The 27,802-nt window shown below is 34.0% G+C and overlaps 2 protein-coding genes across 2 annotated transcripts in view; one reads left to right on the top strand and one right to left on the bottom strand.

The window, feature by feature from the left end:
• Window positions 1-26,350, bottom strand: part of LOC138310231 (putative ankyrin repeat protein RF_0381) — a 33,295-nt gene extending 6,945 nt beyond the window's left edge. The window contains exons 1-19 of the mRNA XM_069251348.1: window positions 26,275-26,350; window positions 24,588-24,671; window positions 24,001-24,090; window positions 23,364-23,462; window positions 22,792-22,890; window positions 22,054-22,122; window positions 21,400-21,486; window positions 20,494-20,577; window positions 19,839-19,928; window positions 19,019-19,141; window positions 18,292-18,387; window positions 17,745-17,855; window positions 17,047-17,115; window positions 16,388-16,477; window positions 10,634-10,714; window positions 10,128-10,238; window positions 8,678-8,779; window positions 2,278-2,382; window positions 2,016-2,084 (exon numbers count right to left, since the gene is read on the bottom strand). Of these exons, the coding sequence (XP_069107449.1) occupies window positions 2,016-2,084; window positions 2,278-2,382; window positions 8,678-8,779; window positions 10,128-10,238; window positions 10,634-10,714; window positions 16,388-16,477; window positions 17,047-17,115; window positions 17,745-17,855; window positions 18,292-18,387; window positions 19,019-19,141; window positions 19,839-19,928; window positions 20,494-20,577; window positions 21,400-21,486; window positions 22,054-22,122; window positions 22,792-22,890; window positions 23,364-23,462; window positions 24,001-24,090; window positions 24,588-24,617 (1,605 nt within the window). The 5' untranslated portion in view covers window positions 24,618-24,671; window positions 26,275-26,350. The remainder of the gene's footprint in view (window positions 1-2,015; window positions 2,085-2,277; window positions 2,383-8,677; window positions 8,780-10,127; window positions 10,239-10,633; window positions 10,715-16,387; window positions 16,478-17,046; window positions 17,116-17,744; window positions 17,856-18,291; window positions 18,388-19,018; window positions 19,142-19,838; window positions 19,929-20,493; window positions 20,578-21,399; window positions 21,487-22,053; window positions 22,123-22,791; window positions 22,891-23,363; window positions 23,463-24,000; window positions 24,091-24,587; window positions 24,672-26,274) is intronic.
• On the top strand, window positions 3,847-5,421 carry LOC138310771 (uncharacterized). Its single transcript, XM_069252105.1, has 4 exons — window positions 3,847-4,020; window positions 4,463-4,580; window positions 4,901-5,076; window positions 5,400-5,421. Exons 1-4 carry the CDS (start codon window positions 3,944-3,946, stop codon window positions 5,419-5,421), a joined length of 393 nt encoding a protein of 130 aa, XP_069108206.1. The 5' UTR covers window positions 3,847-3,943.
• Window positions 26,351-27,802: the final 1,452 nt, after the last annotated feature.

Genomic DNA, 27,802 nt, shown 5'->3' with positions numbered 1-27,802 from the left:
AACTGACAGATTTCCTCAGATATCAGAAACGGTTACATAACCATGAACCACCATTGTATATAACAGTATCGCACAACTTACCGGCTAGCAGAAAGTGAATGAATTATAAAATAGTGGATATCAATTATAAATATACAAAGGTAATAAGTGTATTACATTGATTGTATCAGAGCTGCATATATAAATATATTGTTTAATAATGTGTGCCTGGATAAAAACAGTTTTCAGATTATAAAACTTTTTAAACAGTTTCCATTAAAAATTACCTGTCTAAGAGTAATAATTATCAGTACATACAGTAAAACAGTCAGTTATAACAAACCTCTAAAGACTAAAGAAAGCACTTCGTTATAAACAGTTCATTATACGCTTAAGGTAGGTCCATACTTTTGAAAATCGCGCTAATTCATATGACGCTATACCGGAAGTTGCAGAGGTTGTTTTGAATTCCAGACTGGTTTCCGATACGCCACGACATCACACTTGGATATTTTTTCAATAGGTGAAAATTGTCTACATATAATATTGAATGTTTAAAATCATTAAATAAATCAAATAAAAGCAGTGAAGTAAAAATTATATGCTATCTCTGAGGTTTTTGCTGTCCCTGTCGTAAATGGAAATGGATTTTTAAACACCGGAAGTGCCGTTCGTCGCTATAAATCATAAGAGGGGACCCGGCCGGACCGAAATTCCGGAATTCTAAAAAAATCGCATATGGATTTCCTTTAAACACACAATTTGGAGAAAATCATAAAAACAAACAGACATAAACCAGATATAATATCACAAAAACGTATGAACTGATGTGGAATGTTTTTTTGCGGCATGATTTTCAAAAAATAGTCAAATATAACCCATCTTAGCACGTACTGGATGAAATGGGGGTAGGGTTGCGAGTTACAAACTTCAAGCTTACAAAATTGTGAAATTTTGATCGAGGACCCCGTGTTTTTATATGATATTTGAAAAACATATTACCTTGGGCATATCATATACAAATATTGTGAAATTGACATGGGTTTTCATTTCTTTTTTGGCCTATTCATTGATTTTTTATGGGCGAAAATATGGCAAAACATGGTAATTACGTATAGAAACGGTCCTGGGAAATAACAAAAATTAGTTAGCATTTGTAAAAATAAAATAGTTTTGTATATTGTTCTATTGTAAGAATTTTAGGACAAAATATCAACAGGATCGAGACTACATTCACCCTAATATTACAGAAAACATAATTTTATGAATTTTTCTATTTTCGGTCAGCAAATTTGCATGGATGGTATATTTCAAGCTCAAATATCTCAAAAAGTAGTTCGAGAACACCCATTTATCTTTACAGATTTGAAATCTACATGAAAAATGCAAGAAAATAAGACCTGTTAGAAAAAAATGACATGGGTTTTTCCAAAAGTATGGAGCTACCTTAATACAGACATCTTATATGAAAATTGACGGGAACGAAAATCACTACGTTATAACCATTGATTCAGTATATGGGTGTTTTACTGTATAATTATCCATCTGTGTGCCTGATAAATACTAGTGCTCAGTGCACTGTTTTTGTTTTGAATTATCAATATTTCAGTTTAAGGTACATATATTAAATGAAACAGCTTTTAGTTTTTAAAATATAACTAAGGATCGTCTTATGCTTCCCAGTATCATACTAATTACAGCTTGGTGGTTGATTAAGACTAGGCCAAACGGCAAAATAACAAAGAACTTTTATTATCATCACAATGATTTATAAAGGGAATCCTGCATCTATTCATCTTTGACCATGAATGTAGATGTTTTAATATTACAATTATTATTATCAATAAACCGAACTTTTACCCAACTTAAAGTCTTCCTATCATACTGCCCTCAGATTGGACAGATTTTTTCCCCATAGAATGTTTAAACCTCCTCTATCAAATAAATGTAATTTGCGCACCCCAGATTTTAAATTTTATTTTTCCACAGAAAAAGTGTGCAAATTACAAAGTTCTTATGGTATATTATATACTTACATGTATCTCATTTTCCAGCCAGTCTTCCTTGTTTGGGATGTTGGTATAGTCTTGTGGCAGCCTGCCGTTCTGTCAACAGAAACACAAAAACTGTAACAATTTGACAAAATAGTAATTTAGATATATAAATAACTTCGAATTCTAAAGTCACTGAGACTGTCTCTGAAATGTTCTGTCACTTTACGTATCTTAAATGAGCTGAGCAATACACACTGTGAAAAAAGTGATGTTCCCCGCTATGTCAGTTGTATTAATTACTTACTGTGTCCCTTTGATCTTTGTTAATCCCAGATGAAATGAGGACGTCTCGGATTGAATCTCCATCTAGTCCCAGGAGATAGGAGTAATGTAGACAGTTTCTGTCACACTAAACAACAGAAATATAGCAAACATTTACCTACACAATCTGTACTGTTTTATATAGGATTGAAGCATGGTTCAGCTATACATTCACACCACATTTATTGCAGCATGATTGCAGCATATGCCTTTTGCAGTATGCCACCATGGTGCATTCCATTGGATGCTGCAACTATATTTCTATTTATATCTTAACCTAAAAAGCATGGTTGCAGCATGTGCTCCGATGAAGCACAACATGCTGTTTTGCAGCATATCAGTATGCTACAATCATGCTTTAAAGCCTGCAGCATTATACCGGTGTAGTATGGTATTTTGACCCCCATGGTAGAATGACCCCGGGGTCAAAATACCATTATGGTGAAATGACCCCCCCCCCCATGGTAAAATGACCCCCCCTTCTAAAAGTTATTATAACACTTGTAAACATGATATTTTCTTCTCATTTATGATAAACTTCAAATTAGGATTAAGTTAGACCTATGGCTAGCATGTGGAAGGCATTTTTTTTTTTTTTTTGGGGAAGGGGGGGGGGGGGTCAAAATACCATGGCCATGGTGAAATGACCCCCCATCTCCACGCCAATTATGTCTTTTAAATTCACATTAAACTGCCTTAAAATACAATAAAATCATATATATTATGATTTTAATGAATATTACATGTTATTTGCAAAAAACTATCACTATAAGAACTTCAACTTAGAAGGGGAAGGTGGAGGAGGGGGGGGGGGGTCAAAATACCATGGCCATGGTGAAATGAACCCCCAATCCACACGTCAATTATATCTTTTTAATTTACATTTAATTGCCTTAAGATTCAATAAAACCATATATATCATGATTTTAATGAATATAAAATGTTATTTGCAAAAACTATGACTATGAGAACTTCGACCATCACCTAAGAAGAGGAAGGGGGGGGGGTGGTCAAAATACCATATGGGAATGGTGAAATGAACCCCCCATCCCCACGTCAATTATATCTTTTTAATTTACAATTAATTGCCTTAAGATTCAATAAAACTATATATATCATGATTTTAATGAATATTACATGTTATTTGCAAAAACTATGACTATGAGAACTTCACATAAGAAGAGGAAGGAGGGGGGGGGGTTCAAAATACCATGGCCATGGTGAAATGAACCCCCAATCCCCACGTCAATTATATCTTTTAATTTACATTTAATTGCCTTAAGATTAAATAATATCATATATGTCATGATTTTAATGAATATTAAATGTTATTTGCAAAAAACTATCACTACGAGAACTTCAACTTAGAAGGGGAAGGTGGAGAGGGGGGGGGGGGTCTCAAAATACCATGGCCATGGTAAAATGAACCCCCCATCCCCACGTCAATTATATCTTTTTAATTTACATTTAATTGCCTTAAGATTCAATAAAACCATATATATCATGCTTTTAATGAATATTAAATGTTATTTGCAAAAAACTATGTGTATAAAGTGAATTTTTAACTATTGCAGATCCCACTCCATCAATATGACCATGTGCTTGTGCCAATATGCCATCAGCACCACTGGCTTTTGCTTGTTGCTTACATGAAAACAGGAATTGTCAGTGTGTTCGACTCACTTCCGAACAACTCAACAGCCAAAAGATATGTTGGTCATTGGAGGTAAGCTTTCAATTCATCAGAACAATGTTTTTACCTTCAATTACTTATTATTTAAAAACTTCAATGGATATGCAATTTAAGCAAAAAAATATATTTAGAGGATCAATTTACAGGCACAATGTTTTGTTATGTTTGCATCCATTTAACTTATTTCAATTTGAATCTCATATCCTGAAAAAGATAATGTCTCTCCTTCATCTGTGCCACTTTCTGATCAGAAATCGTATGTTATATGCATGGTATCTGATGTATTAAAAAAGGTACCACAACAGCTTTTGATCAATCGCCTAAACACATGTCTAAAAGCAACACACTAAAAGTATTACTTCAGAGTGGTCTCAATCCAAGGCATCTTAGCAAGTTTATGGTTCATGTGATTCTTTTTTATGAAAACTATATTGTGAAAGTGCATATGATTAAACATTATGTATTATTTGCATAGAAAATTCATGGAGACCAGAGAAAGAATCCTCAATGAGCCCCCAACAACATGGAGGTTTGGAAGCAATGAGTCATCAAAGCAAGGCGACAGCAGCTCCTGTGGTGTATTCCTACTGATGGTAAGCTTTGAATCTAATGTGCAACATTTAAGTTCATGTGCCAAGTAAATACTTCATAAATGTATATAATTATAAATATTTATATCAATATAAATGCATATAGATAAATTCCATAAAAATGTTGAAATTTACAAGGCATCCCTGTTTTAAGTGAGACTAAACATTTATGCATGGGCAAATCCTGACTATTATATGTTTTTATTTTCTTTTTTTTTATTTATTTCTTTTTTTCAAAATTTTTCTATAATTATTCTATACATTTAATTTCAAGACCATAGAAAAACGTAATTTGAAACTACATTTATTCAATCCTGTTTCAGAATGCTGAAGCAGTATCACTTGACAAACCAGCAAGCATCATGAGGCAATGCCATGTGGTATCGTACCGAAAACACATTATTAGACAACTTATCAAGTTCGCCAAACCAATTGAAAACAACTGTGACCTACTGTTTTGTCACAACACAGGAGATAGAGAAATGTTTCAATGTTTAAGGTGCAACAGAATGTGCCACAAGGCATGTCTTGGTGTTTGTGATGGGGCCGACATCCACACATGTATCTTGTGTGTGTATATAATTATAACCTACCAATATGGCTATTCACGCAGACAATGTTAATTCTATCAAGAACTATGCTATTATCTATACTAAAATGTAATTTGGCCAGTTTCTCAGTCTTGATAAGTGTGTTAAACTTAACTTAATTCACGAATTAATAGATAAATAAAAGCGATTGTTATTCTTGACACTTAATGTATTTATCAAATGGACATGATATTTGTTGTTGTTACATTCAGTCCTACCTTAATTGTTGCAGATATGAGACTTTCACTTTATAATAAATATTGCTGTTACAGTTTGTCTCATGTGGTTTTTTTTACATATGTCTATGGCAACTTTGATAAGGGTTTATTTTACCATGGATGTGGTATTTTAATACACATACACTCCTCCTTTACCTCCAACAAACTTCAAAACTATTGAAATCAAATAATCACAAAATTTCTATTGCACATTATTGTAATCAGTTGTATGAATAGGCCAAATCAATTTGAATATCATAGCCATGGTGATTTGAACACCTCTCCCCCCCTCAAACATTCTTAAAAACAAAATGGTTTTCAGTTCTGTTAAGTACATAATATAAAAAGCCAAACTATAATTACAAAATTTCAAATATACCTAAGAAAAGGAATTGCAAAGAGGTAGGGGGATCATTTCACCGTGGCAATGGTATTTTGACACCCCCCCCCTCACCTCCAACATCTAAGCTGAAGTCCTCCTAGTCATAAGTTCTGTTAATAATGTTCATAATGTAATTATTAATTTTTCTTTGTTTTCATACCAAATCTAGCTTTCTGATTGGCCAATATTTTTTTTGCATACCACTATGAAAAAAATCCAAGAATGGCGCGAAACCCCGACGTTATCGCAACGTCAAAATAGAGACATTGACGTTGCGTATTGATTCGTAAAAAAGAATCCCTTGAAAAACCACTATAATGTTACATTTAAACATACATCATTTTATCAAATAGAGTATAAAATTAATTAAAGTATTAATGTCACTATTTTTTAATTTCATTGGGTTCACACAGTTTGCAAACAAATTTTTTTTTCATACCCCGATAAAATTAAAAAATAGTGACATCAATGCTTAATATTATTGTAATGTAATTGAAGGCAGATTAATGTCATAGTAATTTTGACCCCCCCCCCCCCCCCCCCCAACCAATATGATATTTGGTTATCATTTGTAATAGGTACCAAAATCATTTATTATTTTAAAGTATCCTTTGATAAAAAAGAAACTATTAGGGGGAGGATTATTACCATGGTCATGACATACAAAATTTCTGTTTTAATACATACATATATACAATAGGGTATTCAGTTAAGTACATATGGAAAGCCAAAATCATTTTGAAATATCCTTAGTATTTGTTTGGGATGGGGTCTATTTCATCATAGCCATGGTATTTTGATTCGCCTCTCCACTTCTAAAGTAAATTCTCATATTCTCTACAAATGACACTTAAATAATTAAAAAATCATCAGCTTTCACACCCTATTCTCCATAAATGACATGAAATGTTATCTAAAATCACAAAGGACATCATTTAAGTCTTACTTTAGCCAGTTAGAATTGTTGGTTTGAAAAAAATAAAGTGGGGACAATTGGAAAAGTGTTGGGATCATTTTACCATGGCCATGGTATTTTGACCCTCTCCTTCTAAGTTGAAGTTCTCATAGTCATAGTTTTTTGCAAATAACATTTAACATTCACTGAAATCATAATATATGGTTTTATTGTATCTTAAGGAAGCTATATGTCAGTTATAAAATGAAAACAATTAATTAATTGAAGTGGGGAGGGGGTCATTTCACCATGGCCATGGTATTTTGACCCCCCCCCCCCCTCCCCCCCTTCCTCTTCTTAGGTGAAGTTCTCAGTGAAGTTCTCATAGTAAAATCATGATATATATGGTTTTATTGAATCTTAAGGCAATTAAATGTAAATTAAAAAGATATAATTGACGTGGGGATGGGGGGTTCATTTTACCATGGCCATGATATTTTGAACCCACCCACCTTCCCCTTCAAAGTTGAAGTTCTCATAGTGATAGTTTTTTGCAAATAACATGTAATATTCATTAAAATCATGATATATGTTTTTATTGAATCTTAAGGCAATTAAATGTAAATTAAAAAGACATAAATGACGTGGGTATAGGGGGTTCATTTCACCATGGCCATGGTATTTTGACCCCCCCCCCCCCCCCCCTCTCCACCTTCCCCTTCTAAGTTGAAGTTCTCATAGTGATAGTTTTTTGCAAATAACATGTAATATTCATTAAAATCATGATATATATGATTTTATTGAATCTTAAGGCAATTAAATGTAAATTAAAAAGATATAATTGACGTGGGGATGGGGGGTTCATTTCACCATGGCCATGGTATTTTGACCCCCCCCCCTTCCTCTTCTTAGGTGAAGTTCTCATAGTCATAGTTTTTTGCAAATAACATTTAATATTCATTAAAATCATGATATATATAGTTTTATTGAATCTTAAGGCAATTAATTGTAAATTAAAAAGATATAATTGACGTGGGGATGGGGGGTTCATTTCACCATGGCCATGGTATTTTGACCCCCCCCCCTCCTCCACCTTCCCCTTCTAAATTGAAGCTAAGTCATAGTGATATTTTTTTTGCAAATAACATGTAATATTCATTAAAATCATAATATATATGATTTTATTGTATTTTAAGGCAGTTAAATGTGAATTTAAAAGACATAATTGGCGTGGAGATGGGGGGTCATTTCACCATGGCCATGATATTTTGAACCTACCCACCTTCCCCTTCTAAGTTGAAGATCTCATAGTGATAGTTTTTTGCAAATAACATGTAATATTCATTAAAATCATGATATATGATTTTATTGAATCTTAAGGCAATTACATGTAAATTAAAAAGATATAAATGACGTGGGTATAGGGGGATTCATTTTACCGTGGCCATGGTATTTTGACCACCACCCCCCTCTCCACCTTCCCCTTCTAAGTTGAAGTTCTCATAGTGATATTTTTTTTGCAAATAACATGTAATATTCATTAAAATCATAATATATATGATTTTATTGTATTTTAAGGCAGTTAAATGTGAATTTAAAAGACATAATTGGCGTGGAGATGGGGGGGTCATTTCACCATGGCCATGGTATTTTGACCCCCCCCCCTTCCCAATTTTTTTTTTTTTTTAAATGCCTTCCACATGCTAGCCATAGGTCTAACTTAATCCCAATTTGAAGTTTATCATAAATGAGAAGAAAATATCAAGTTTACAAGTGTTATAGTAACTTTTAGAAGGGGGAGTCATTTTACCATGGGGGGGGTCATTTCACCATAATGGTATTTTGACCCCGGGGTCATTTCACCATAATGGTATTTTGACCCCGGGGTCAATATACCATGATTCAAAATACCATGCTACACCGGCATACACAGCAGCATTGTTTTGTTTCAGCATATGTAGCATTTGCAGTACAATTGCTGAAATTGGTATGGGATCATTTGCTTGGATACCTACACAATCTGTGCTGTTTACGTCAACGTTAGGCAGATCTATCAGGTATTTAACGATGTCCTCTCGGGCGAACAGGCAGGCGAGAATCAATGGGGTCCTCATTGCCTGTGGGTGATACAAAAACATGAAAACTTTTAAGCCAATACAGTAAAACATTACCAGGTCCAGTATCATGAAATAATCCTAGACTTAAGTTTTGCCAATCAATTATATATATAATGATATCACTTTTTGTAACATTTCAAAGAAACACACTTTAACAAAGGATGACAATTGATTGACTTGTGCCCTATCTTGGAATCAAACTCAGGATCTATGGCACCCATTCTATGGCACCCAATCCCCTAGCCAAACATATCTGCACTTTTTACCACAGCGCCACATTCATGACCCCAAAAAGGATGTTTCAATGAGGTGATAGTCAGTTTGATATGCCGACAAGATCACTGTGAAAATTGTCAATTACGAGTAGATTATTTGAATTCTGGATCGCATTGTATATACATACATGGATACAAAGTGTACACATATTTTGTAATGTGGTTTTTGATTGGCTAAGTCTTCAACTATTTTGGAGTTAGACTGTTTCACGATATTGAGGCCAGAGCCTGGCTCTATAAAACTTCCTCAGACAGATTGTTTACTCATGTCTACGTAAAATCATAAAATTTCTGCCTAAGAAAAGTTTTATGGTACGGATTCAGAACCTCGTTGAATATGCTTTTTATAAGAAAGCGGGAAATATTGAAAAATGAATTAAAAACCCTATACAGTACATATCCAACTTTGAATTAAGAAACAACCATTCTTTTAACAAGAGATTAGAATTCATGAAACTTATTTTTTTTTTATTACGATTATAGGTTACTGTAAACCAACTTTTATTCGTGGCTATTCAATTTTGCGAATTCCATTTCAAAACAAGTTCGCGGAGATTAATTTTCGCGGAAGACACTACATATAGTATGATACATATCATACTAAGTCATATCGATCATAATTCACGGAGATCAACTTTTGTGGAATTTAGATGATCGTGAAAATCGCGAAAGTAAATCGCACACGAATAAAAGTTGGTTTCAAACAGTATTATGATAAATGAAATTAAGGTAAAGTAAAACTTTCATCACTATAAAAACATAAAATTCAATTTAGTTAATAATATTCTAGCTATTGGTAAAGATAAATGGTTAATATAAGTCTTTTAATCTTTTATAATTAATCCAGAGGTACAAAGCAAATTAAATCATGATGAAGACATTTACATGTCGAGGAGGAGTTTAGGTATGAATACATTTCCAGTTTTTCTCATCCTTTTTGTAAGTATTAAATATATAAACTGTTAAATAAATGAAGACTGACATTCACATGTCGAGGGCAGTTTATATGTATGAATTTATTTCCAGTTTTTCCCATCCTTGTTGTAGAAAATGTTAATATTGTTATAGCTGACCTTGTCCCGACAGTTGACCAGCATGTCTGGTTTCTGACAAGACTCCATGATATCTCTCACGGTCGACACAGTCTCGTGTTGTATGCTGTGTTGTAGTGACCTAACCTCACTCTGAAAAAATATTGTTTACATTAACAATACATAAAAATGTAGACTTCCATTTCATAAATTTAGAGAGATTGAGCATATTTTGAAGATGAAAGTGACAACTACTTTACTTTTACATAAAAGTGGATGATAGTTCATTAAAGCTGTTCCACTGCTAACAGCTAGAGCAAAAACGATACATCATTTGAACAATAATGTATGTTTAATCGTGTATATATACAGCATGTATCTACATAACAAAAATAAAAATATAAGTACATGCATATAGTACATCATTCCATACTAAAGACACAATTGATTATTTTTAATATTTCTAATGGTGTAAAGTAAGCAACTTTTGTAACTGAAAAAAAAAACTATTTCGTCATTAAACCATCAAAAAGTTGTGTGTAGTTTACCTGAAATGTTGGCAGCCATTCAACAAATTTCAAAGCTTCGTCTGTCTCGTTGCCAGCAGCGTAGATATAGGAGTCTCTATACTGAAAACAAAAATCAGCATTCCATCAGCAATATCACCTTCAGCTAGCTCAGGTCTGTCTAGTAAACAGGGATATCTTAACCAATTAATAAGGGTTTTGGCACAACTGTTCAATTCCCTCTTTGCATATTAAAGAGTTATCTGCCCTTGTGCGGATATATTGAGTGTGGCAAAAGTTTGCAAGTATACAATTTATAACATCCTAAATTTCAGAGAAAATTACTTTATTTTAATTAATTCTATCATGATAAAATGACTTCACAATTAATACTTTTTCCACAGGGGAGATAACTCTGAAATATACAAAGGCAGAATACATTATGGCAATTAAAGTATTTATTAATATTAATATCCATATGTATACTAAATAGGTTAATTCATGCATCATTCTTATACTGCATTTATTGTAAATAAATAGATTAATGATTAATTCATATTTTCATATCATAATTTTAGCTATACAATAATTGTGTTCATAATTGATACTGTAATACCAATATTTTTTTTATTTTTTTTTTCTAAATGTATACAAATTATACAAGCTACTTAAGACACTTCCAATGTAATATTTAACTTTAGGACTCTGTTTAAACGTGACATTCAAGTTTCATCATTTAACTAACACTTATTTTTTATTTTTCAACTGACTCTGAAAAACTATATAAGCAATTGTCTTTTGTTGTAAAGGCCATTTAAAAAGGAAGAGAAAAATTGAGCGCTCAAGAATGGTACACTGATGTGAAACTACAATATATATATATAAAGTCAGTTGTACTTAGTAAGAATATATTTCATATCAATTTGATTTGTTCTTGAATAAAGTGGATTACAATTATCTATAATTATAGCGATAACTTTAATTAGCAAATTATAATCATCATTAAAACCAGTGGGTCAGCCATGACTTTAAATTTTAACATAAAAAAAAAGAAATGTCAAAAAATCTATTCAGTAAATCACAAAATAATGTGATCAAATATCACAATGCCACCTTTGTATGTAGCCCACAACAAATAGCTCATATTATTGAAAACTCTTTACTGTTGTAAATGAATACAACTGGCAGTAACATCAATTTATACAAAGAGTAAAATTACATATTAAAGCTTTGTGCTGATGTGAAGTGATACTGTATCATTTGATCTAGATAATACTGTTCTGTATGACAAAACTATACACTGAAATTATCCTACATGTGAAACATAGTTATACGGTGTGACAAAACTGTAAAATGAATTCCTTCAATGTGGAATATGATACATACCATGTACCCGTACTGTACTAGTCCTAGATAAAACGGTACACTAGCTAGCTGTCACATTAAACTATAATACACTAGAATTCCTTGTAACAATGTGAAATACAAGTGTATGATAAAAACTTTATCACATAATCTGCCTGATATCCAGTATTTTCGACCTTGTAATATTTTTGGGTATGTCACTACTGTAATATGACCTGGAGCCATTTTCATTGGCTGACGTCAGACAGAAACAATAAAATGACATCTGAAAAAGTGACGTCACATCAGGAATATGAGGACGGCAGGACATAAATGGCGGCCTCTGCTAGATTTTTGGAATACGTTTTGACATGAAAGTCTCTGTTATGTAGGTATCTGTATTATGTGATGAAAATATCTTAACTTTGTTTACATTTTATATGAAATTTTATGAAACTCGTCTCAAAGTTTTAATTTTTGCCAATACTCGCTAATATAAAAACTTTTTAGACTCGTTTCATAAAATCTCATATGAAATGATGACTCAGTTTTATGTAAGATCTTATATATATTGTTAATGCTTCGGCCACAACCCCTTCCAATTAGGCTTAGGATGTACTCCCGGCATGATTTTGAGCCATTTTACCCTGGTTTCCGGCCGGACACCAGACATGGCCGGCTGGTAGCTGGGGCTCTCAAGCAGCATCAGGGAGGTGCCTGAAGAGTTTTAACTCGAAGTTAAAATCTCTCCGGTGTCCCGTAGATTTCCATAACTGGTCACATATCCTTTACACATCGTTTAGGTATCGTCCGATATCCAGTCAGGAATCGAGTGGCAATCACACCGCCCGACAATCGGCCGGGCGTGGTACAACTATTGTTCAATATCTGTAAGTTATCCGTAAGATATTCCTATGGTGTCCGGAGAATAGGCTGCTTATTGCCCGGACACCTTATGATAATCGATTGATTAGTATTAGATGCTCAGTCGGTATTCAGTGCTTCTTTGTCCCCCAAAATTTCACTTTGGAAACAGACGCTGTGCGATTACCGCACGGCCTCCTTTTTATGTAGATGATGTGTGACACATTGTTTTACCGGTACGTATTGTCCGATGTCAGGAAAATGGCCCAAAACCAGCGGTGTACTCCCGATTACCCCCTAATAATGCCAATATATCGGCTGATCATTGTGACCCAGGCTTAAGCGTAGAGATTACAGGACACAAATTCACTATGTGACAAACTATACATTGAGATCCTTTGGCATACAGTATGTGAACTGATTCTACTAAACTAAATATCAATTAAAGCTTTCAAAGTGTCTATTAACCTGGAACAGTTATATAACTTGTAGTAACGTTACAGAAGAGACGAATGTAGAATAATGGGACTATGAAGGAAATGGTTACTCCTGTTGAGATATCCAAAGTACTGACATATGTGGAACATCCCTGTATTATTACTTTTTATTATTTTTGAGTTGTGAAACTATTAAAAAATATAAAAGAGGTACAATTTGATGATATCAGAATAAGAAAAAATGAAGTCACAATTATCAAGACAATTTTTTTTTTAAATCCATTAAAAAGAAATCTGAACATTTTAGCCTCTTAGGCACCTCTATCCAGGGGCCTATTGATCTAAATGTTTCATACTTTAATTATGCTGTCAGCCATCTTTTAGTGATCTGACTGGAAGTAAAAAGTAAGAAACTAATGCTATGACTAAAGAGATAGTATTCTTATAATTATTAGTGGTATAATGTCGGGCACCTTAACCACTCAGCTACAATGACCCAGAGGTGGAGGTATAGTGGTATAATGTCGGGCACCTTAACCACTCAGCTACAATGACCCAGAGGTGGAGGTATAGTGGTATAATGTCGGGCACCTTAACCACTCAGCTACAATGACCCAGAGGTGGAGGTATAGTGGTATAATGTCGGGCACCTTAACCACTCAGCTACAATGACCCAGAGGTGGAGGTATAGTGGTAGAATGTCAGACACCTTAACCACTCAGCCATAATGACCTAGAAATTGAGGCATAGTGGTACAATATCAGACACTGTAACCACTCAGCCACCATGACCTAGAAATTGAGGCATAGTGGTACAATATCAGACACCTTGAGGCTTAACCACTCAGCCACCATGAGCTAGAGGTGGAGGTCTAATGGTATAATGTCAGACACCTTAACCACTCAGCTATCATGACCTAGAGATTGAGGTATAGTGGTACAGTATCAGACACCTTAACCACTCAGCCACCATGAGCTAGAGGTGGAGGTCTAATGGTGGAATGTCAGACACCTTAACCATTTAGCCATCATGACCTAGAGGTGGAGGTCTAATGGTAGAATGTCAGACACCTTAACCATTTAGCCATCATGACCCAGAGGTGGAGGACTAGTGGTAGAATGTCAGACACCTTAACCATTTAGCCGTCATGACCCAGAGGTGGAGGGCTAGTGGTAGAATGTCAGACATCTTAACAACACAGCCACCATGTCCCAGAGGTGGAGATCTAGTGGTAGAATGTCAGACATCTTAACCATTTAGCCACCATGTCCCATAGATGGAGATCTAGTGGTAGAATGTCAGACACCTTAAATTATCCACACGGTGAGCCACTGTGATCTTGAGGTGGGTGTCTATAGTGATAGGATTTCAGACACCTTTACCACTCAGCTTTCATGACCTAGAGATTGAGGTATAGTGATAGAATGTCAGACATCTTAAGTAAGGTGGAAGACTAATGGCAGTATTCCCAATAACAATAAAAAACAAACAAGGAAGTACATCTACAATGTGGCATAATCCTAGTATTCTATGGAAGTGATTAAAAGATTAAAATGTTCACACTGAGAGAAAGTCTGACTAATTATTCTCAAACAACTAAATATTGAAACACAAGATAAAAGAATGAATAAAACTGTAAATCAGCATATAAAGATGAGAAGCAGACTGAGTGTTTTTAATTTTAGAAATAACCACTGATAAAGGAGTTAAAAATAGACATGGCCAGACTGGCCATGGAGGGAACTAAAGGATACGTACTGATGTATGGGAAAGCAAACAGTTGATAAAAAAGAATTCACACAAAATAAAAAAAAAAATAAAAAAAATCTTACATTTATCCATCCCTTTAAACAAATCAAATCAAATTGATTATACATGTATATCATATTCTTATCATAGTCTTACAAAAGTTGTGAGTTGTTCATCTTTAATATATTAATGAGTAGAAAAACAAATAAAAAAGTCAGAATGTGTTCTCACAGAACAGAAACCTACTAAGCATATACATTTATGTACCTTAAGAACTTATAATGGACAAAGATTGGTATTTTTATTACCTGGGATTGTGATCTTGAATTTCTGTCTATGGATTTTTAATGTAAAATCACACAATTGGTAATGAAAACTAAATGTCATGATGAAGAAATGGTTGCATCACTTCAATGTATCAGTTATTACTAGCGTTTAACCTTGACCTTGGCCATCAATTTGGTCTGGCGTTTAACCTTGACCTTGACCATCAATTTGATGATAACACAATATATCAGCGGCATTTTTATCAGAATCTGTTTACTAATAGTTATACCTTTGATTATGCATTACAACAACATTAATTTGAGTCTAGATTTTATCCATCTGATATTTGCCTCTTTGACTGTTAGTTATCATAGATACCGGTATTTGGTATTATTCTGTTTTTGCATATTACAGAGTTATCTGCCCTTGTGGAAAGGTATCGATTGTGACGTCATGTGTTTGTAAGTGCAACATTATACATTTAGGATAAAACGATGTGAATTTCGTTCACTAAATAATGACGTCACAATGGATACCTATTACAAGGGAGTTAACTCTGAAATATGGAAAGATGGAATTATGGATATTACTGCGACAAATAATTAGCTGAAAAGAAAATGCTTTATAAAACCATTTGGGTTGTATTAAAAAGGAAAAATGTTAAGTTAAACAAATTAAGCTAACAAATTAAGCTATCAGTACCAATTTAATCATACTTTACCACAATCAATGTACAAAATGCATGAGCTTTAAATTCTTGAGAAAGAATTATCAAAATATATTATTCAAATGAATATATATTCTAAGGACTGAATCTTTTATATAGGACTCTTTATCATATGATATCAAATTACATGGAAATTGTAGAGAAACACTGTTATACATGTGAATGTTGGCAAACTTGATGTGCCGTTACTATTTAAACATGAACTTTATTTCCCCTAGATACACATTTTTGTGCTATTTCATGAGAGTTTGAACATGAAATAAAATGTTTCCGAAATAATTTATTTGTTTAAATTGTTACATGAATGCATGATTGTAATCAATTATGTATTTAGCCATTTGATTATTTTTTCACTTTGATTTAGAGAAATTTAGAGAAATTTATGATGAAGCAAAAAGTGAGACTTACATTGTAAGTGATAAGCATGCTATCGTAACCATGTACAGCCAGGTTTTGTAGGCTCTTCATATCACTGGTGCGAATCATCTTCACAAAACTCTGGAAAAAGGGTAACAGAATTATAAAATTAATTTGTATCAGAAGTATCTTAATAGGAGGCAATAGGTCGGACATTGGCCCCTCCCATGGTGGGATATCAAAATGAACAGAAATAAAAATTAATTAATATTAAGGTTTACGGTTATGTGTTTGGTTCATCTGAGTAATTATTATAAGTGAACAAGTCATCCTTATCTCCAAGGGTTACAATCACATGCTCTTTTCTTACGGGTGATCAGGTGGTGTAGTGGTTAAGCAGTGTTCACCCTTCACCTATAGCTGACCAGAGTTTGATCCCCGGCATGGACATGAAAAGGTCAGGGGTCACATGTCCGATTACATGGGTTTTATGCGTGTACTCCAGTGTACTCCCACTCTAAGACTCCTCGCACGCTTTAGTGATTTGTCTAAGTTTTATGACTTTTCTCAATTAATAAAAATGAATAATGTTAATAAATATTTATGCTCTTTTCTTCTTTAAAGAAGAGAATATGCATGATTGTAACCACTGGAGCAAGAATGTGAACATACACAAACTAAGACAAGAGGTATGTAAAACATCATCCTACCTTATCGATATAGTTGATGATGTCTGGTCGCCGCGCAAATCTGGCTGTGTCTCTTATTGTCACTCCAGTCTGTAATGGGATTTTTAATTGTTATACGAATGAGAAATGTGATTTTTGAGTGATCATTTTTATCAGTTATTTCATCCAAAGTTAGATTGTTCTCCATACATTGATGTGTTTCAGAACAAACGAACTAATAGAATATTAGTTAAAAGAGAGGGCTTAATTGTTGCTAGACATATGACTCTTATTTGGAAAAGACTTGATAAAATTAAGGAAGAAGCTTACTGACCAATCGCCAGGCAGAATGTTGTCACACCTCATACTCGCAAATGCATGTGTACCTATTCAATGTCGTAGCAAATGTTGAAGTATACACAATACCAAATACAAAGTCACAAGCGGTATCCAGATGGTTCATATTGACAGCTGGTTATCCGACAATTGCCAGAAGAATATGGAAGTATATTTGTAATTATATCTATCATTTAGAGTGATCAGAGAAGCCAGTGGGAACATTTTTTGTCATTACACTGATGTTGAAGCCAGATCAATGCCGCATTCCTTGTGGTATGAAAAATATTAGACTGATCATCCGCTGTATTAAATATGTTTTTTTCTTGAACACACAAATTTCTTACTGCAGTAAGACAGAGCCCATGCAGGCAAAGAGTCCTGGTTAAATAGGAGTAAAATACCTCATCTCTATCTGCCATGTTGCCACCATTTTCAAACATGAACTGGAAGATATCCATGGGCATATAGCCTCGGTCTCTATCTAGGGCGTAGATCATAGCATTCCTCCCTCTCTGTGGAACAAAGTACATGACACAATAGTTATACCGGGTACTCATATACGTGTATACTGTAAAACAATGTCCATGGTTATGATTTGGTAATTTTCATTCCCCATCAAGGTTCCTTTGATGTGTTTGTATTATTTATAAAACAAAGTAGTGATTCCATTGGTTTTCAGAAGTTCGTTATAGCCATGATTTACTGAAATTTTAAGAGACAGATTTTAGCAATAATTTTCAAACGAATGCTTTTCCAACTCCAATCATATAACTGTATATATAATTAATCAGTTTTGTGGACTCACTATTAATATCCTCTAATTAATACTTATTTACGGGTAGAAATATTCACTCATTCATTTGTTTAGAATTGACTAATTTGGCAAGTTACTTATTTAGCAGTTGAATGATTTCCAGTACAATAGCTTATCTTCACACTATTAGTTACCTCATCTTTAAGGTTAAAATTTGCTTTCGACTTTAAAACCTTCCACATAATGTCAGGCTGCATTGTAGGGGAAATGGCTTCAAAGTATAGTGGAGCCTGAAACATAGAAACAATGGATAATGTAATATGATATAAAAAGTGGTAAATATATTGTCAGTAGCAGAGGATATATGATATAAAAGGAGTAATCGGATTATATTACATGTAACAGCAACATGGAATATGATATTAAAAGGAGTAAATTGTGACCAGTATTGTGGATTATTTTATCAAAAGGAATGGATTGCAATATATACGTAACATGATATTGTGATGAGTGGATCATGTTTTAAGTAATGTGATATTATAAAGAGTCGATTATACAATCAGTCATGTGACATGGCGTTATATACAAAATTTCAGAATAGTACACTGATAGAACAAATTCTGGGTCTCATGAAAACACACTCAAAATGCTCACATGTAAACAGAGAGCTTTTAAGCATCTACCAGGGTAATTTTATAATGTAAAACAAAGGATCAATGACATCACCTTGGTATATACCTAATTGAGTGAGAAAGACAGTTTTAACTTCTGACCTCTATTTTGAGGTATGATTTAATTAGATTGAACTGTGTGGTGTTTAGTGCAGGTGATTCAGGTGTATAACATGATTATATAATAAGCATTATAAGAACAAAGAACAATAAAGCAATGAAACCGAAGATACAATATATATAAACTTACCCTGAAATAATTTTTTAATCGGACATGGACATTGACGTCAGCTCCAGCATCACACAACAACTGTACCAGTCTGTAGTCACGGAGATGTATGGCATGTTGTAGGATGTGCTGTTTTTGGGAGGCCTATATAAATGAATAAATTTTAAGATTTTAATCAAGGTCATTTTAATTTCAACAATTTATTGTAACGTACCAAAAATTCAATTGAATTTAGTACCAAGTACAGCCGCCTTAGTCATTTAATATTTACAGAAACAGCTCTTGAAAGCAAAAAAATTATAGCACATGTACATTATTAATTGATTTTCTGTTATAATTAAGAAGGAATTTAAAAATTAACCTCTAATTTCCCTATTGGAATCCATTCTTTCTGCTCCAGGGGGTCAGAGTCAAAATGTATACAAACTCTGTTCCCTTTCCCCAAAGGATGTTTCTGGCCAAATTTGGCTACATTCCATGCAGAACTCTATGACAACTAGCGATTTATAGGATTTACTTCTATTTCCCATATTGCGCCCTGCCCCTCCTGCCCCCGAGGGGGTCAGACCCAAAATTTAAACATACTCTGTTCCCCTTCCCCCAAGGATGTTTCTGGCCAAATTTGGCTATATTCCATGCAGAACTCTATGACAAGTAGCGTTTTAAAGGAAATGTTGACGGACGGACAGACAGACGACGGACGAATGACTGATGACGGACGCTGCGCCATGACATAAGCTCACCGGTCCTTTGGGCCAGGTGAGCTAAAAATCCTACAGATAGCCTTTTAAATTGACATTATAATTCATAAAGAATTATAAAAATATATATAAATTCTCACCAAGTTGAGAAAATTTACGTCGCATCTTTCTTTTTTTAATCCTCGTTTTAGTTTCTCATAGTCTAGTTCCAACACTCCATATATGGCATTCTGAAATAAACCAAAAAAACATAAATGTGCACTTATAAAAATCCTGATTTAATGATCGTAACAAATTATCAGTCTTCACGTAATTTGACCAAAATCTATTAGATAACAGCAGCAACATTTTAATTTCAATTTTCCTGATTGATGATTTCTCAAATATAACGAAATCTATTTCAAATTTATTTTTGATAAGTTTCTGAGAAAGATATACATGTACTGTAAAACTATTGTGATGACATACAAATGGTCACATAATTTTGTCAGAGATCTTGAACATGAATTCAAATGTTTCACATCGTATATCAATTGCACCACTATTGTCTTCTGATCACTAATTCATGTAAATTTTTATGTGATTTTGTGCAAGATATTAACATTGTGGAGAATATTTGATGAGTCAAATGGTCAATTTGTCATTTGAATAGACATACTTTTTTATATATATATTGAAATCATAACTAAAAACAAAAAACTTCATTTTCTCCTCATCAGTGATCAGGTAGCTCAATCATTTGAGTCCTGGTCTGGCCACTACATTTCTCCTCTCCTCTTACACTGACATACTAACCATAGTGGCGCGATGTCTGTCCAGAATACTGACAATGTCGTGATGTTTGTGGGCAGCTGCAAACTGTCGTAATGTCTGGCCATTCTGTAGGAAAGACAGAAAAACAACAACAATCATCACTGGTGAAGGCCCTCACGCTAAAATCTTCCTTGATCAAGTCACATTAATTTTGTTTCACAATACCACTCCTCCGGAAAATTTGCCATTATCCCTTTGAATCTATGTCAGGAGAAGTACAATTTACTAGATATGTTTTATATACTAGCATATATAAGGCCATCCTTGATATTCCAGGGTTTACTATCACTGTGGTTATATATCATACAGCTACACTGAAGGCTCTTTAAGCTACCACAAATGGGACAGGTAGTTCGGTCCTTTAATGTATAATAAAGGACCGGTACAACGTGGTTGACCTTGTGACTTTGAAGTCGGGTATTGCTGTCTCTGTAATCTTCAAAAGAAGTCTTTGCTGCCTGTGATTGGTCAGATTTTTTTCTCCTAAACTGCCTTCAGTTTTGTTATGACATATTACAGAGGTTAATATAACGTCATTGAGAGTAACCCCTGGAGATTCAAGTAAGACATAAGTTAAGTATTAGCGTAAACTTAAACTCTTAACTTTGGATTTGATTGGCAAGAACAGCAAGTCTCCAGTTTCAAGGGTGAAGCAAAGTGGAAGTACCAGGGGAAATATCACAGACCTACATTTGGTGCTCACAGTCTCCCACATGGATTTTTGAAATTCAAAAATTAGAGGCAGATCAAAGGAAATTGGTAGGATGTCAAAATACCTAACACAACCACTCATACACCATATGAAGTCACATTATCTACCTATAGAACCTCCAGTTTATATTTTAGGATAACGATGTGTAATAATAACAAAGGCCTGTAATAACTTACCCGTTCTGAGTCCATTTTACACCAACAGTGAAGCAGTTCAGTGACTCTCTCAACATCATGATCTTTGATTGCTTGGAATATTCCGGGCTAAAAATGAATATACCCACTGAGTTCAATGAATTTGAACACATTTCAAATGAAAACCTACAAGATAATTCACAATTACAAAATTTATTTTGGATATCAACTTCTTGTCTTTTCACCAAGACTTTGAGAGTGGACCTACATGTATTATCCAATGTAGGTACAGATATGGCAACCTGTCAAAAAGGGAGAGAGAGCTTACTACTGAGGGGGGGAGGCTTACTGCTGAGAAGGGGCTTATAACTAAAAGGGGGCTTACTACTGAGAGGGGGCATACTACTGAGAGGGGGCTCATTACTGAGGGGGGATTTACTGCCGAAAGGGGGCTTATTACTGAAAGGGGGCTTACTGCCAAGAAGGGGCTTACTGCCAAGAAGGGGCTTATTACTGAAAGGGGGCTTACTGGCAAGAGGGGACTTATTACTGAGAGGCGGCTTATAACTGAAAGGGGTTTTACTGTCAAGAGGGGGCTTATTACTGAGAGGAGGCTTACTGCTGACTGCTGAGAGGTAGCTTATTACTGAAAGAGGGCTTATTATCACGAGAGGTTTTTTCCCTTGAGGATTTTACCTTGTATTTGTCGTACACATGATGCCAGAACCTATCATGTTTGTTAACTTCCTCAGGTGTCTTTCTGTCCTGAAATCAAACAAATGTGTCATATTTAAAGGCGTTCAATTAGACTAGGTGTAAATACTACCCTAGTATGGTATTTGCAAATCAAATGACCAAAATGTGACCCGAGTGTTGTATAATTCAGCCACGAACACAGCAGTTACGATTTTGTTTAAAGTTTAGAAAAATAAGTTTAGAATGAATAAACATTCACTGATAAATAATCGTAAAGTCGCCACTTGTTTACACTCGTGTGTTGTTCTCAGCGTTTCCTTTGTAAATACATTAATCACGCTGCGCATGCGTTTAAACAAACTTACTTGATACTCAAGGGAAAAATTTGAATGCGGTTAGAATATTCTGATCATGCAGTAACTTCATGGATATTTGTGTAAAGTGATGCCTGTAACATAGCTACTAGTAATGACTTATTATGTATCTGAATATTACTAAACTTTGATAAATTACTTATTTTTGAAATTACAGTTCAAATAATAAATTATATGTTATTGAATATGTATGCAAAAGCAAGCCTGTCATTTCTATTACATTTCAAACTGGATGACCGTCATACACAAAGTAACCTCTCTATAAAGGCAACCTGTCTATGATGACTGTTTTTCTGTATCCCCTTTAGTGGCCGTTATAGACAGGTTAGACTGTGTACATGAATCCATATGAGATTTAACTTACGAGTGCTTGGATGTAAGGATCAGCTCCCCAACACATTAGGTCTCCAAGATGGCCGCTCTGTTTCTGTAGCGCAGTAACATGTAGTGGGGTGTGTCCGTGCTAATAAACAAAAAAATGTTAGTTAACTACATTTACATGGGTACGAGTCTTTTTTGTATGTGCAAAGCTCATGAGTTTCAGAAATAAAAACACCACATAGTAGGCATATACTATATAACATATATAATAGGACCAGTATTGCATATGATTACTGTGGAGTTGTGGCTATAGTGATACAAATGGAGATTAACGTCATGAATATACCAAAGATATAGACAATAGCATTGCTGAGTTGCAACAAATACAAAGTGGTTCTCATAAATCATCTTAGGATAGTATAAAAATAGCAGGTTATTTTTGGAGGGGTGATAATCCCTGCAGTTTCTCTTTATTACTATGGTTAATTACCATATGGATAAATTATACATACTGTTCACAAAATCTCAAACTTGTAAAATTTTAAGGCTAAATCACATTTTATGTGCCCTTGTGGGTATATTAGGTATTGATTAATAGACACTAAATGTGCTCACTCTGTTCTGAAGGTTTACATCTATCCCTGTGGCTGCGATGATGTGGAAGACGGACGGCCTGTTCATCGTACTGACATAGTGCAGGTACGTGTTCCCTTTCTATTCAATTTCAACAAATTTTATTTCAAAAATATTTGTACAAGGATCAAACAACAGGCATAGCCTATGTGAGTTCTCTCCCTTTCTGTTGATTTATATCATATCACATGAAATGCCACCAAGAATCAAATTTATGAATAATAAAAGTAATTGACTGGTCATTAAATTCTCATTAAAACTATTCAAGTTTTTTTATACATGAATAGATATATTCCCTTTCTGTTATTTATCATTTTATTATGTGATGAAACGCCTTAAAGAAATAGCCTGTTACATGAAAGATAAAAGTAATTGACTACAGTCATTAAAATCCCATAAAAACTATTATACTTTCAATATATCCTAGCTAATATAGTTTTAGTTAATCACTAGTTTATCTCCTACATGACTCCGCCTATTTCTATAGACTTTGTCTCACCAACTAAAGTCAGTATTCTGTTGGAATAAATTTCATGTCATCAAATTAATCTAAAATCTAATTATACATTATTTACATATTTCACTCATTTGTCATTGATCCTAGTGAAAATTAACTTACCCGATCCTTAAAGTGTGGATCTTCTCCTTGTTGAAGTAACAACTTGAGTTTCCGAGGATCTGCTTCCCTGATAGCACATCCTATCTTGGTCTACAAGGGATAAACATCATATTATAAAGGGGACAATAACTACTTTGTATTATCTATCACAAAAAAAACGGTTATGGATGTTCAGTTGAATGGTTATTGATTTAATGTTGATACAATCACTATTTAGATTTCGACAGGAAATTTAAAAAAATCAATATACACTATACTATTAAAAGGAAAAACAGAAGAATATGATTCAGAATTAAGTTTATTATTGATAATTACATGTAGTACCAATATGTTATATAATTTACTAATTACATGTATAATGTAACCAATAAGGGCTATCTTCTTTTACATTGAACCTAAATGATAATTATAAATAATTTATTAGTTATAAATACAAAGTTTAAGAAGTTAAGAAACAAGTTAGAAATTTACCATTGTAAGCTACTTAATTCTAATGACAAAACTACAAGTGATTGAATAAAGTCTCTCCTTTGAATTTCATAAAGAACTGACCACCTATTTGTTCTTATGAAGATTTATTTACAGACCTCGGCCAGTTGTTTCATCTCCCCTGCCATGGTTGTGTGTTGACATCATACACTTCTCCCTTCAAAGTTATTAAAACGTGTTGTCTGTAAAATAAATATATATATAACATAAGTAATTTGGATAACAATGAAGCCTTGACCAGATTTTGATTTGATTTTGTTGAGTCCTCAGGTCCCTCATCCTCGAGGGATACTATCACTGATGTAATATCCTCTCCTGGACTATCAATGTAAAAATGAAGACAGTTCACGATAAAACAAGAGATCCCAGAGGGATCATAGTGCCCACCAAAGAATGATCTACGTCTGACAATGGAAAGAGCGATCTTTTCTCTGCTATTCAAACTTTTACTTCAAATTACTATATATGTAATTTGAGAAAGATCTTTTCAGTACTTTCTGAAATATATAACAAACTTCAATTATTAAAACCAAAGATAGTTACCTGTCACCCATTTTGTTCACCGATTGGTCCAAAAATGTTATATGTATAAGTGCGGAACTAAAGGAACCTGCACATGAAGTTTCAGATAGATCCCTTCAGTACTTTCTGAGAAATAGCGGTAACAAACTTCAATTGTCAAAATCCAAAATGGCTGCCTGGCGATCATCTTGTTGACTGATCGGTCCCAAAATGCAATATACACAACTAGGGCCCTAGGAGAACCTACATATATGAAATTTGAGAAAGAACCCTTCATCCCTTTCTGAGAAATTATAAGCGGTAACAAACTTTAACTATCAAAAATGCAAGATGGTGGCCTGGCGGCCATCTTGTTTACTGATGGGTCCCAAAATGCAATATGCACAACTAACGTTAGGGCCCTAGGAGAACCTACATGTACTTATGAAATTTGAGAAAGGCCCCTTCATCCCTATTTAGAAATAGCGGTAACAAGAAATGTTAGCGGATGGACGGAAGGATGGACCACGGACGAAAAGCGATTTGAATAGCCCACCATCTGATGATGGTGGGGTAAAAAACGGATCAATCACTGGCCTGCAGAGACTTTCTAAGTTCCCTTTAAGCTAGATTACAAATTAGAGGGGGAATACACTATCAAAGACACACAGTCAACCACATTGAAAGTTATTAGATCTTTTGATGTACATCAATGGATCAAATTAGCTTTTAAATCAATTTACATCGTTTTAATGGCTGTATACACACACAAAAATCCAAAAAAACCAGCAACCTTTAAGTACGAAAAGTTACCAGCCTATTGTTTATAAATTAAAGAGTCGTTCACTCAAACAGTAAACGTTTGATTTTGCGATGACAGATGATGTACATTCCGCCAGAGACATAGTTAGGCCTACATGAGCATTTAAAGTCTTGAATCCAGCACCAGCCAGATCACACGTGAATTACGTATCTAATATATTGACATTGACTATCACTATGTCTTTATTGACTGTAGATGACATGTATGTTTATATGTCTATACTCGCCCAGAGCCACAGTTCCTGGTGAGTATACTTTCATTATCAGTGGCCGTATACTTTCATGTGTGGCATTGCACGAGATTTTACAACAAAATTGATGACGATGGACTCGGAGATTACAGAACTAATTGATTCTTTAACACAAAAGTTTGTCCATGACAATGGAGATAGTGAATGGATTTTGATATATCAATGTCCAAAATATAAATTATTAGAGTATTCGTAGGTTATCGAATCTTACCTTTAAAGACAAATCAGATTTCTATCAGCAGCAGGTTTACGTTTCTATGTACGCGATCGCCATCTTGATTATTTTCATTTCCGGTTCATTCTAATATAGGGATAAAACAGGCATATATTTTCCGGATTTTAAATATGTGGCTAGGTCGACAGAAACTTTAGGACCAACTTTTACTTCAGATTAACTTGTTGCTGATGCTAAGAAAACAGCTTATAGAGATTAAAATATCAAATTGAACGTTTTTAATCCACAATAAAAAACTTTTTTTATCTTTATCTTTTTTTCTTATTTTTTTAAAATTATTTTTGCTCTTTTATCCTTGAAGGCACAGAGAGTCTTAGTTTCAAAATGAAAACAAAACAAAAAGCAGATTTTATAAACTATTTTGAAACTTTGCTGTCATTATTTTAAATGTCGGAAAACGGTAAAAATCTTATATCAATATAAATCCCGCACCCTCGGCTATTTTCCTATCTTATTTAGATAAGAAATAATCTCGACAGAATTAAATATCTTTACATGATATAAATCATCTGTCAATCACCATAGAAATGTTTGTTAGATGCGAAAAAAATTATGCCGTCGGGATCGACAACTGTATTTTCAAAGCCCGACTTTTTGGGTGCACGTAAAACGATATCTCGAGGATAGATACTGTTGGTGAAGTTTTTGAACGTGATATTTGTAATTATATCCATAAATATATTCTAGATAAATTCTTGTTTTATGAATACCAGTCCGGTTTTCTATAGGTCATTCCACCACATATCAATTAATAACATAAAAACATAAAATCACATACACGTATTTATTTATCGCTTGAAGAAAAAAAAGGCATACATGTACTTGTACTGCATTTTGTGATTTTGTTTCAAGTCTTTGATCGTGTCTGGCATAAAGGTTTATTGGTAAAATTAAAATCAGATGTAATTAGGAGGTAAACTGATCGTTTGATTAAAGGATTATTTATATCGAAAATTTCAAAATTGAACTCTATTGATTGTGGGGTTCTTTATTATTTTTTATATACTTAAACGCCTTCGGCCTCGAGCAACAATTTGTCTTTGGGTCCACAGCAACAACCCCAGTCAACAACTGTATACTTACCGTCAACACTTTGTTATTGAAACTCCCTTGACAGATGGTCAGCTTCCCTTAGCATGTTCAAAAATTCTCCAAAACCTACGAATCGGATCCCCTCTCCTCCATTCTTTGGTAATGGTGACGGCAAAAGGAATTACTATCCATACGGAGCTTAGACATCAGTAGTTATGTTTGTAGGCATACGATTGGTAATTTTTTTCTCCTGCAATGTTTTCAATTTTACCAAGACATGTTCATAAGGTTGGGTATTACGGCAGTAATAATATACTACTCAAAATTTGCAAAGGATCACTTTTATTTTTCAGTATATCAAATTTATGTAATTGTACAATATTCATCAAAATGATTTAATGATGTTTTTAAGATGTCTAAACACAGGCTCCAACAGAAAAACTAAGGAATTTTCACGTGTGCTCGATACATT

Source organism: Argopecten irradians, chromosome 16, assembly GCF_041381155.1.
Source record: "Argopecten irradians isolate NY chromosome 16, Ai_NY, whole genome shotgun sequence".
Taxonomy (NCBI): domain Eukaryota; kingdom Metazoa; phylum Mollusca; class Bivalvia; order Pectinida; family Pectinidae; genus Argopecten; species Argopecten irradians.
Note: the sequence above shows the minus strand (reverse complement) of the source record. Positions and strands in the feature narration are given on the sequence as shown.

Coding starts and splice junctions, on each gene's coding strand:
- LOC138310771 (XM_069252105.1), top strand. CDS start 3,944: ATGAAAACAGGAATTGTCAGTGTGTTCGACTCACTTCCGAACAACTCA. Junction 4,021..4,462: donor AGATATGTTGGTCATTGGAG/GTAAGCTTTCAA, acceptor TTATTTGCATAG/AAAATTCATGGAGACCAGAG. Junction 4,581..4,900: donor GTGGTGTATTCCTACTGATG/GTAAGCTTTGAA, acceptor ATCCTGTTTCAG/AATGCTGAAGCAGTATCACT.